This window comes from Heloderma suspectum, chromosome 16 (genome assembly GCF_057233095.1).
Source record: "Heloderma suspectum isolate Gila_16-S chromosome 16, 16-S_ref, whole genome shotgun sequence".
NCBI lineage: Eukaryota > Metazoa > Chordata > Lepidosauria > Squamata > Helodermatidae > Heloderma > Heloderma suspectum.
The window spans coordinates 5,417,616-5,430,289 of NC_139473.1; the positions used below are offsets into that span (position 1 = coordinate 5,417,616).

The 12,674-nt window shown below is 45.7% G+C and overlaps 1 protein-coding gene across 4 annotated transcripts in view; it reads left to right on the forward strand.

Annotated features, from left to right (window-relative positions):
* VMP1 (vacuole membrane protein 1) overlaps positions 1–12,674 on the forward strand; it is a 126,478-nt gene that overhangs the window by 49,248 nt on the left and 64,556 nt on the right. For all 4 annotated transcript variants that reach the window (XR_014786193.1, XM_084823358.1, XM_084823359.1 and 1 more), the window contains exon 7: positions 6,340–6,471. Coding sequence is in view for 3 of the 4 variants with exons in the window: in XM_084823358.1 (XP_084679484.1) it covers positions 6,340–6,471 (132 nt within the window). In the remaining variant the exon portion in view is untranslated. The remainder of the gene's footprint in view (positions 1–6,339; positions 6,472–12,674) is intronic.

The window sequence follows — 12,674 nt, forward strand, 5'->3', positions numbered from 1 at the left end:
ATTAGAAAGCAGTCCAGGGAGTGACCCAGCACCGATAGCAGACTGGTTGGATGCGCGGCGCAGACGCAGAGAGCGGCGCCAAATGGAGAGCGCGGAAAGGAGGCGTAGCGCCCGGTTGGCGCTCAAAGAACGGTTGCGCCCAGAGGATCCAAGGGAAAAGGGGAGGGATTCTCCCTAGTCCTTATATTCAGGGGTCTGCCAGTACATTAGTCTGCCTTTCAAACGGGGACCAACTGTTCTAACTTAGGGCATAGGGATGCTGCTGCTCAGATCTAGTTGCTACCTGTAGAGTTGTAAGTTATAAAAGAAAAATAAAGCTTTGAAAAGAATCCCTTTGTCTGCATCTGGACTTGGCTACTGGATTAGACTGAGAGAGCCCTCCAAAGAGCCCTTGACATCAACCTTCTAGAAGGGGGGTGGGGAACTGCACAAAAGCCAGGGAAGACCCAGTGATTGGCAGGTGGGGAAAGGGGGCGTGGCCATTTGGGGAACCTGGGGGGCTGGATTTGGTCCGGGGTCCTGCCATTTGGCACCCCTGTTTTAAAGTCACAGACCATCAGGGAGTAGGATATCTGAAGGATTGCCTCGTCCCATATGTGCTTGCCCCTGCACATAGCTAAATGTCTGAGGCCCTTCTCCTTGTTTCTGTTGTCTTTATAGGTGTGGCAGATGGATAGGGCCTTTTTAGTCGTGGCCCCACAATTTCCCAAGGGAGGCACACCTGGCTCAACAAGAGGCAGTGTGATGTAGTGGTGTACTGGGACTCAGGAGAGCAGGTTTTAATCCAAACCTGGCCATGGAATGAAGCTCACTGGGTGACTTTGGGTCTGTCACTGACTCTCAGCCTAACCTATCTCACAGGGTGGTTGTGAGGATAGCATGGAGAGGGGAAAGACTATGTAAATCACCTTGGGCTCCTTGAAAGAGAAAAAAGCAAGATATGGATGTAATTATAAATAAATAAAAATTATTAAAAAATGCTGCTTGCCTTTTGTTAAGCCATGAAAATGTGGGTATTTATGAAAGCCTTTGGGGAAAATGATTTCTGGTCGGTTGGTCGGTCTAGATAGATTGGATGATGGATGATGGAGGCAGGTCTAAAGGCACAACAGCAAAGTAACGAGGAGGTTCTGGATTCACTACGGATGCAGTCAGTCTTAAGGTAAAATATATAAGAAAGATAGAAAGACTACAACAGATTATTTTAAAAAATATATTTGAAGTTACTAAAGGTGGCGGAAGCTGAAACATTTCTCTCTTTCTCTCTCTCTCTCTCTCTCTCTCTCTCTCTCTCTCTCTTTATATATATATATTTATTTAAAATGTTCTGTTAGTCTTTCTACCTTTCATAGATATAGATGTGGATTCAGTTCCTTGTCCTGTGTTAGTTTGCTTTTTACGCTGCTACTGGCTGAGCATTTTTGTAACGATTCTAAATGTCTTTTTAGGACTTTATGGTAAGCCATGTCGGGGACTGAAAGGAGGGCTATGAAATGCTGCACAGTAAATAAACCAGGGTTGTCCTCTGAACCAGAGTCTTCACTGGCTTCTCGGTGGACGTGCTTCCACCCGTTTTCAGCTTCGAACCGATGAGACCTATTCGGGGGAAATTTTTTCTCCTGTGTAAAACTGGTGGGTGGTACCTGGCAGGATGTTCTTTTTCACTTCTAAGTTTGGTCATCTCCAGTGGTGTGTAGCCTGGCTGGCTTGCTTTGACTCAGCGGGAGCCACTTCCTCCTAAAGGAGACCTTCCTGCGGTGCATCTGCCCCTCATTTGTGGGTTCTGTGGCCATATCTGTCAAGCTCTGCCTGAGGTGATAGCGGTGACTTTTGGACAGGTGCTGTTTTTTTTGTTCCTTCATTGCTCTCTTTTATTCTTGCAAATCAGGGACACAACTTGAAACCTCTACTCTACCCCCAAGAACTTCTTGTGTGGGATCTGTTTAGAAATCCCAATAACATTGAGGCTGGTTCATACACTGCCCCAGTGGGTGCAGAAACAAGAGGGCAGCTTTCAGATGCATGAATGAGCTAATGTGATCTAAGCCAGCTTTCCTGAGCCTGGTGACCTCTAGATGGATAGACTGCAACCAGTGCTGTGGCTAGGTAGGAGAGGGTGGTTTAATTGGGGGCCCATTTTAGATGGCCATGCATATTCCTGCATTGAGCCAGGGGGTTAGACTCTGTGGCCTTGTAGGCCCTTTCCAACCCTACTATTCTATGATTCTATGATTTCTTCAGTTGTGAAGCACACAGGTAACATTTCATTTCTCCTCTCCCTGCCATTCCGTGCTTCACAACCTCTTCTACATTGCTGATATGTTAGAGCAAAGAAGCGACCTAAAACTCTTGGGGAGCCCCGATTCAGGAAAAAGAAAAGCTAGATTTATATCAGATTATTATTATTTATTCCATTTCTGAACTGCCTAACAGCTGAAGCTCTCTGGGCAGTTCACAACAACTCACAAAACAAAACAAACAAAAAAACTGCAAAATTATCAACATTATACAACGTTCCACAATACAGCATTATAATAAAACCTAGTCTAAAAGATTTTAACATGCACAGTTTAAAACCATTTAAATAGCTAAAAACTATTTCAGTAAACAATTTCAATAACAGACCTGTTCAAGACCTCTGGCGTAACTGCCCCATCATATGCCATTAAATGCCTGGGAATAGAGGGCACTCCGAAAAGATGACAGTATGGGCGCCAGGTGGCACGTGCAGTTTTGCATTTTACTCTGAGCGTGTGCAGTTTTGCATTTCAAAGTCACTAAATTCACAGCCCTGTCGCAACTCGAGGAATAAAACAGAGTTTGCTACTGGTATGCTGCTTACTTGGGAGTAAGTGTCATTTTGTGGTCGGAAGGGATAATGTGTTTAACCAGTAAAAATAATAATAAAATGAATGTCTGTAACTAGGTATGTGCCCAGGTGGCTGCCCCCTAACTCTAATACGATTTAAAAATAGGAAGTAAAATTGCTGCTGCAGCAAACAGCATCAGGCTTGGTGGTCCCGGGTGCTGACGTAGCACCTGTTTGCTGCTGTCACCATCACCTGCTGCTCTCTGGGTGGCCATTTTTTTGGGGGGGGTCCCCAGGGCTGTTGGGGGCCCTGGATATCCACCCCAAGGTCCAGCCGTAGCTGCTGCACTGACTGCAACTCGCTTAATTCTGACACATCTGGAGGGCACCAGGTAGGGAGGGCCGATCTAAGCACACAACCAGTTTGGGCTACCTGTCCCCCTTCACATGAATGGAGACAGGATGCTATGAGTCCAGAGCGCTCACTCACACACAGATCACATAAGGTGGGCATGTTTTTGATGGGTGTCCACCTGTCCTTCCCTGCTTCCCCCTCCCCGTAAACCCCTTCTGCCGCCTTCCTCAACTTGGTGCCCTCCAGACGTCTTGGAGTACACGTCCCAGCATGCAAGTAAAAATAATTCATGAGATGGAGGAATGAACAGGGGATCTATATTGCAGGATGGATCTGGGAAGTTCATAGTGTCACCATCGTATTTCATCTTCTTAGTAGCTAAATCAAACTCTTTGCAATCTGAATTTTGACTCCTGTCCTACTTGTGGGGTCATTGCTCTCCATTGGTTAGGCAGCTGTACGTTCCCATATACCTTAGAGCAACCTTCCCCAACCTGGTGCCCCCAGCATGTTTTGGATTACAACTCCCATCTGCCCTAGCCAATGGTCAGGGTTGGTGGAAGTTGTAGTCCCAAAACACAGAATCCTCAGCTAGTGAATGTGGAACCAGCCCTTGGCATGTCTTGTTTCTAAACCCAGCTCAAACACCCACTTTTCAAGCCAGTTCCAGGGACACATTTGAATGCGGGACAGCTGTACACATGACTCCCTTCCTCGATGCAGATTATCCACATCTGGATAATAATGGGAATGCGAACTACATGGGGTGTTGCGTGTGGCGTATGTTTATGTGTTTGTCTTCCTTAACACGACACAGGCTTCGACAATTAGCCAAACGTTTCTTTTTGAAAAATTAAATTTAAGGTTTAAAACCAACCTGATGATTTTGCTCAAGTTCACAAGGCAGCTGCAGTTCATCCTGGCAGCTGCCTGCGGCAGGCGAACAAAGAAAACCAAACAGTTGTAGAGCTGCTTGAAAAGGGGGCTCGATAAAAGCAATTTGTCACTCGGCAGCGGCTCCGAGCAAAGACATCTGCCGGCGGCCGGCGGGCGTCCCTCCTCCCGCCAGCTGTCTGATTGTTGTCCACTGTACCTTTCCTGCGTTTTTAAGTCACCGCTTGAATCCGATCCAAACTTCCTATTCCGTTAACCTTCGATTAGCCAGATGGCCACTGTAGCTCGCTCTGTGGGTGTAAACGCCCGAGAGGTGTGCTTTCGTCCACCTGGGAGAAACAATCCTGGGTTCTTTGTCCCGAGGGAACAAACCCCCACATCTCCCTTGCAGCGGGAACGCGGCTTGAGCTCAGCTGCGGTGATTTCTCACTGCTCCTGATGTCACCGATCTCTCTGCTGATCGAGCGAATGCTGGGACTTGCTAACCTCGCTTAAACCAAAGTTAATAAATTTTGTGTGGAGCTTGTTTTCCAGGGGGAGGGTGGGTTGATGTGGGACAGGGGTGAGCAACCTTTTTGGCATGGAGGGCTGCATGCAGCAGCAGGTGGTTGGGGGTCAAATGCCAGCGGGCAGGGCTCAGGTTGGCAGTGAATATGGCCGGGGGCAGCGTCCTCCTTGTATGCGTGCATGTATAATATCCTAGAATCGGAAGCGGCCATTTAGGCGCCCCCCCCCCCCCCGTGCAGGAATCTAGTTTAAAGCATCCTGACCGATGGCTGCCCAGCCCCTGCTTGGATACCTCCAGCAAGGAGAGCCCCCCACCTCCCTGGGCAGTTGGTTCCATGGTCTGACCGTGAGGAAGTTTTTCCTGGTGTTCCAGCCAAATCTGCCTTCCTGCAACTTAAGCCTGTTATTTCGTGTCCTTCAGTCTTGGATGATAGAGAACAGGTTGCAGCCCTCATTCTGTGTGACAACCCTTTAGGTACTTGAAAAGTGCTCTCATACCCCCCTCAGTCTTCTCAAGGCTAAACATATCCAGTAGAACTTGGTTTCTAGCCCCATGACCGTCTTTGTTGCCCTTCTTTGAACAGGTTGCAATTTATCCAAAACCTTCTTAAATCCCTTCCTGAGATTTTGAGACTACAACTTCTCTTGATGCAACCTCAGATTGTATTTGCCTTTTTTGCTGCCACATCATGCTGCTGACTCATATTCAGCTTGTGACCGACTACAGCTCCAGGATCTTTTTTCACACATTTCTTTGTCAAGCCAGGTATCCGCCGCCACCACCCGCCATCTTATACCTGTTCATTTGGTTTCTTTTTTCCTAAATATAGAATGTTGCATTTGTCTGTATTACATTTTTTCTGTTACACATGTGTGTGCGCGCACACACACACACACACACTCATGGGGAATGCTGGTGTACAAGGAGGGAAGGCTTAAGCCTTCTGTTCCCATATGCCACCCTCCCCATCACAGTCATACCCCCCCACAGCTCGCCAAGATTGTTTTCAAAGGACTTTAGACAAATTCGTAGAAGATGGATCTGTCTGTGCGTATTCAGCCTGATAGCTTAATGCAACCTTCATGTTTGGAGGCATTTAGTCTATCTCTAACTATGCTGGAGAAGCAATATAGCTGCCACCTTCATAGGAAGATCTAAGGTTGCAATCCAGCAAAGCTTTCTTGATGGTATTGTGCAAGGTGCCACCTTCCAGGTTAATTTATGGGCTTGTTGTAGGAGTAAAATGGGCTAATGGCTCCATGCCCCCACACCGAGCTCGGTAGAGAAAGGGCAGGGCGTAAATATGGTAAATGCATGTTACCTGCTTTATTTATATCTTACTTTTTCAAAGGTCTGGGCTGCTACCTACGTTACAACCTTTGCAGTAAATTAAAAATAGAATTATTAGAAGTCTAGGCATGATCCCATCAAAGTGACACATTTCTGCTCCTGTTGATTCAGTGGGAGAGACGTGCAGTATGATCCTAAGCATGTTTTTTCCCGTTCAATTGGACTTTCTTTCTTTGAAGTGTGTTTAGGATTGCAGTCTCAAACTTATGCTTAACTTCCTCATGGAAATCAAGCAGTGGTACGGTTGGGTAGTTTTAGCACATCCTGCTGATCGAAGAAGGTAGTGAAACAAATAGTTGGATATTTAAACTCATCTGGAGCCGTTACTAACAAAAAAGTAAGATTCCGAAGGGGGGGGCCGGGGTGCGCCTAGAAAATGCTGATTTTCTTCTTTGTGGTTGTGCTTTTTCCCTCCCCATCTAGGGTGCCGGTACAGCCATTGGGGAGCTGCCTCCATACTTCATGGCCAGAGCTGCCCGTCTCTCCGGAGCAGAGCCTGACGATGAGGAGTATCAGGAGTTTGAGGAGATGCTGGAACACGCAGAGGCTGCCCAGGTAAGGGCACCCTGAGAGCAAAATCTTGCAGCCAGCAGTGTCTGTTTGCCTGCTTCAGGCAGTTGCCCTACTGGAGATCAGCCTGTTACACTTAGGATAGGGTTAATGCTACCTATTACTACCTTTACTACTGTTGTTGTTATTATTGTTATTGCTATATTATTATTATTGCTAGTAGTAGTAGTAGTCGTACTAGCATTACTACTAGCATTGCTACTGCTGCTATTGCCACTACTTTTACTACAACTCCTGTTACTACTGTTTCTATTATTACTATTAGTGGTAGTACTACTAGCATTACTGCTGCTGCTATTGCTACTACTTTTACTACACTACTGTTACTACAGTTTCTATTATTGCTATTAGTGGTAGTACTCCTAGCATTACTGCTGCTGCTATTGCTACTACTTTTACTACACTACTGTTACTACAGTTTCTATTATTACTATTATTGCTAGTACTGGTACTACCATTAGCATTACTGCTTTTACTACACCCACTGTTACTACTGTTACTATTACTACTATTATTGCTAGCAGTGGTAGTACTACTAGCATTACTGCTGCTGCTATTGCTACTACTTTTACTACACCCACTGTTACTACTGTTACTATTACTACTATTGTCGCTATTAGTGGTAGTACTACTAGCATTACTACTGCTGCTATTGCTACTACTTTTACTACAACTATTGTTACTACAGTTTCTATTATTACTATTATTGCTAGTAGTGGTAGTACTACTAGCATTACTGCTGCTGCTATTGCTACTACTTTTACTACACCCACTGTTACTATTGTTACTATTACTACTATTATTGCTAGTAGTGGTAGTACTACTAGCATTACTACTGCTGCTCTTGCTACTACTTTTACTACAACTACTGTTGCTACTATTACTATTATTGCTAATAGTGGTATTACTGCTTTTACTACTAGCATTACTATTACTACTGTTAAAAATGGAGCACTTTACATAAAAACAAGCCATGCATGCAGTCTTACAATCTAACCCCCCAACCCCACCCACCCCGAAGTTAGGAAATGGAACTATGGCACAAAGACGTTGGGGAATGGAGGAGGAGGAGGAGGAGGTGGTGGTGGTGGTGATGGTGATGGTGATTAAAGAGGAAAGGCTGAGGTGAGTGGGAGGTAATTTAATTTCCTTGTCTAGCTCAGGGTGGGCATCTAGATCTCTTGGGCGATCTCTGGGTGATTTGCAGCAAGGGTTTCTGACTCCTAATGATTTACCAATAGCAACCACAAACAGCCTTTCCCCCCCAGCCCCTTCCAAATTAAACCTCTGAAATCAAGAACGATTTGGGGGGTGGCGGAGTAACTATGTGTGTGAAAGCATTTGTGTGAGATCTAGTTCTGGGACTGAAAACAAATTCCTGGGCTGAGCATTTGCTCAGAGGCAACCTTCTTCTGCAGTCCTAGGTCCACCTTCCCAAACTGCTGTTTCGCACCTGGCTCCGGCTGGTGTGCTTCACAGTTCTAGTGAAAAACAAAGTAGATTCTGCAAGCCTTTAAAAGTCTACCCACACTGGTTTAGATTGCTCACCCAGAATTCAGTGTTTGCAAGACAATCTTTTTTTTTACGATGGGATTCAATTAGGCCAATGTCCTTTTTTGCCCAAGTCACAGCAAAATGTGAACATTTCATCCCTGCCTTTGATTTTTAGAAGTTCCTTTGTAGGAACTGTAGCGGTGGAGAGGAAGGAAGTGGGAGAGGAACAAGGCATTATGGGGCAGCGCTAGGAGAGGCTGAGGAAGGTCATCTATTTCCCAGAGCCCTGAATATCCATTGGTGCTAATGGAAGAGGTGTTTTTTCTAGCTTAATTGCCATACAGGAGGCCACTTTCGAGGGGGATTACAGCAAGGCAAGAGAAAGCTTGATCCCCACTTCTCCACAAGCTGCAACCCCCTGCATGGCTGTTAAGTTTAGGAAAAAGTTGAAGAGAAACTACTGATTTGAGACGATCTGAAGTGGCTACACATCGACTGAAGAATGTATCTGAGATTATTTGGATCAATTGGCTGGCTTTGCCTTCGGTTAAATTAAAAAAAATTCGGTTAAATTAAAAAAAACCCTCGCAATTATTTCTAAATTTGCACATCTACATATAAATGAGCATGTGCACATTTTATGCAGAGTTGTGTCCTCTGGGCTCCAAGGGTAAAATCCAACAGCAGTCCTACTTTGAGTAGTCCCATTCATTGCAATGGGTCTAGTCAAAGTAGGATTTGCATTAGATTTTACCACAAATCTTCTCAAGGCAGGAATGGGCAACTTGTGGCTGTCCAGACGTTGGTGGCCTACAACTCCCATCAGCCCTGGCCAATATGATGAAGGATGATGGGAGTTGTAGGCCAAACCCATCTGGAGGACCACACATTGCCCATCCTTTCACTAAGGTTAGTACTTTGCCACCTCCAAGGAACGTTGGACCAGCCCAGCAGCCTTGGGGAGATGCAAACATGAAGATGCTGGCATCCGGCTGCGCTTCACAGGTCTCTTAGGCAGCCAGCCAGCCACGTGCGTTAAATCATTCATTTACTTGAAGAAGCCTTTGCAGATAATGCCCTGGTTAAAAAAGAAGCAGCAGCAGCTAGCAGGGATCACCTCAAGGCAGCAAAGTGTAGCAGGAGGAGCCACCCTAAAGCGTCTCGTCCTCTCCAGGGCTCACGACTTACGCATTCAGCGTTCCAGCTCTGCTCACGTGCTGTCCGGCGCCCTGGCCAAAAAATAAATAAAAATATTGGGCAGTTGCCCCGTGTTACTATCGGCGGCCTGCTGTTTTGTTTACTCTCTTCCCAATTCCCTCTCGACTCTTCCTTTAAAGAGATACAAGGGGGTCAAGGCAGCCAAAAGTTCGGAAAAATTGAGCAAAGGCTGGCTAGGAATGATCAAGTGTCAGTCGTTGCTAGGGCCCAGAGTTTGAGGGGGTTTGGGGTCTTTTTTCTTCTCCTTCTCCTTCTTTCTTTGACTCTTCTGAACCTTCTGCTGGTTGTGGTTTGTCTGGCCATCACATGATTTCTCTGAAAATTCCCCCTCCTCCCCATTTCCAGTAAATTGTTTGAACAGGGATGACTCAGAATGAAACCAGCTTCCCTGTAACCACAGGACTTGTTAGAGAATTTGTCAACGTGGACTCCAGAGTGGGGAGGGTGTGTGTGTATATGAGAGAGAGAAAGCGTGTGAGTGAGTGTGTGTGTGTGTGTGTGTGAGAGAGAGAGACAGAGAGAGAGATCCAACTTAAACTTGTATCTCTTTGGGGTTAACGTTGCGTCATGGGCTCCAAGGGGACGACTTCCTGCCCAGGAGAGTGAAATGAGCTTGAATGTGTTCTGTAAGGAGTTAAACTACCATGAACTCTGGAGAATGTGGCCACCATGGAGAAATCTCTCGAAGCATTTCTCCGAGCTTTTGTGGGAACCTGTTCATTTTCCACCTTTTCAAAGTGGAGTTTCTCTTCTCTCTTTTTGTGTGTGGTTTGTTTCCTGTAACAGAGAGTACAAAGTACTTGAGACACACCCTACCTATTGCCTTCCCTTTTAAGAATTTGAAGTGCAGTAGGTGAACGGTCGTGAAGATTTAACGGTTGCCCATTAGCAGGTGTAAGTCCAAACCCGTTTTGTAAGCTGAAGCGGCATTAGGTTTCTGGTTCAATCGTCTTTTTATTTTATTTTAAACATTATCTATCCTTTCTTTCCTCCTAAGAGTTCAAGGCAGCGAGTAACAAAAAAACCCCCAAACCCATAAATTGACAATTAAAAGTATCCTTTTACCACTTAAAACAAAAAAAGCAGCAGAGAATTAAAAACGGAGCATCAAGCAAAATATTTTAAAGCTTCAAAAACCGGAGACAGATTACAAACCGCAGATTACAAACCAAAAGCCTTCATAAAAAAGGCAGGTCTTTACCAACTTCTGGAAGGTTTATGAATTTACTAAAATAAATTGTTCAACTTGTTTTTTAAAATTGGATTTATATTAATAGCTGCTTCTGCTGTGACTTGTATATGCTGATACGCCTGATATAAACAATCTTCTATCCAAGCTAGCAAAATGAAACCACATATTTGTAGATCATCAACATTTAGTACTGGGGGGAATTTGGAAACGGCGGGTGCCATTACAGGCTGGGGAGGAGTTTCACAACAAGAGAAGGGCCTACTGTTGGACCTGGGAATGGCCCCAAAAGCCTGTGTGTTTTTTCTCAAGGATTTGTTCAGGTTGCTGCTACTGGAGAGTAACTGCATGTGGTCTGAAACACCCTCTCTAAATGGTCAGTGACAAACAGCCCTGCCTCTGTATCAGGCTGTTGTTCAACAGATTTCCACCAAACATCATACGGGGCAATTCACATGCAGCGCTGTCCGAGGTCCTTTCCTAGTCCCCAGGGTCCACACGAGCAGGGCTCAAGCAGGAGCCCAGGGGGTTGCCTGTACAGAAGCAGGATCTGCAGCAAGGGTGTGCTGATGATGGAAGGGCACTAAAGCCAAGGGAGACAGGTCAACCACAGGAACTGAAACAGGCTTGGAAACTGGAGCTGAGACAAAGTTTTACGAGTACGAGAACTGCCTGAAGGAGACCTGTAGGGAGCTGTAAATCTCTGCAGAGGTCTCGAAGAGACCAATTAGACCTGTTATCTGCAGACTTGTAAGGTACACATGGTCCCTCTCTGGTTTCTACCTTCTCCTGAGTAGGCCTCTGATGGGGAAGCCTCCCAGAAACTAGGCGCACCCTCCTCTGTTGTCTCTGGATCTCCCACGAGGCCTTCCACCTTCTCATCTCCTGGGCTATGGGGATGAAGGGCATGGGTGGGAAATCGAGGATCAAGGCAGGGTGTGGGAGTTGTCAGGGCCCGGAGGCAAGATGTCTTTGAGAGTGAATAGCTCAGTGGGCTCTTCAGAATTGCACACTGTGCTAGGGTTTCAGCTCCTTGGATGAGGTCTCCCTGGTTGACCTGGTCAGGCTGAACCATAGCAAATGTTAAACCACGGAGTGGCCATCAGCACACTCCCTCCTCCCTCCCTCCTTCCCTTCCTCCCTCCCTCCCAACTTTCTGGCAGAATTGGCAAGGCGTGAGCTTCACCTCCAACCCAGAATCTGAAGACACTACTTCCAGTTGTGGTTTAGCACACGCAAGTGGAGGAGGAAGCGTGCATGCTTTGCCACAGCCAAACCACGATTTACATGTGATTGGCATGGCATGGCATTTATTTATTTATTTTAACAGCAGATTAAAATCAACAACTTGGCAGGCCAAGCACCCATCTCTGTGCAGGCCGGCCTGCTATGCATGAATTTTCAGTGCAGATTAACCTGGGATAATTTTTTCGATGTCCACAATTTAACATAGTTTGTGGTGGTGCTTTGTGATTTTTATTTATTTTTATTTATTAAATTTATTAATCTCCCATCTGGCCGGTCACCCAGCCACTCTGGGCGATGTACAACAATAAAAACAGTTTATACAATAAAATTCAACATTAAAAACATCACATTTCTAAAATTACCCTAGCCCACCCCAAATGCCTGCCTGAATAACCATGTTTTTAATGCATGGCGGAAGCTCATTAAAGAAGGGGCATGGCGGAGTTCCCTAAGGAGGGAGTTCCACAGAGTGGGGGCCACCACAGAGAAGGTCCTCACCAGGCTAGCTGTCCTGGCTGATGGGACAGAGAGAAAGCCATCTGAGACTGATCTTGTTGAGCAGCCTATCTGGTGTTGGTGATGGATTGTTTTTTATTTGTTTCATATAACATGTAGTTTGATGCTGCTGATTACAAATCTGCTAGGAAGTTTCCAGTTTTCCAGAATTCAGAAGGGAAGGGATTGCTACACCTGCAAAATTCTAAAAGACAATAGAATGGTTTATTTGTTTTTATTTATTTATTACATTTATATCCTGCCTTTTTTCCACATTAAGAATCCCAAGGTGGAGTACATAATCCTCCTCCTCTCCATTTTATCCTCACAACAACAACCCTGTGAGGTTGGGCTGAGAGTCTGTGATTAGCCCAAAGTCACCCAGTGAGCTTCCATGGCCAAGTGGGGACTAGAACCCAGATCTCCCGACTCCCAGTCCAACACTCTAGCTACTACAGCACACTGGCTCTCAGTGCTAACCCATGGTTTATTTAAACCATGATTTGTTGCCCTACCCAAGGTTTGTCTGGCAGACGATAAAACA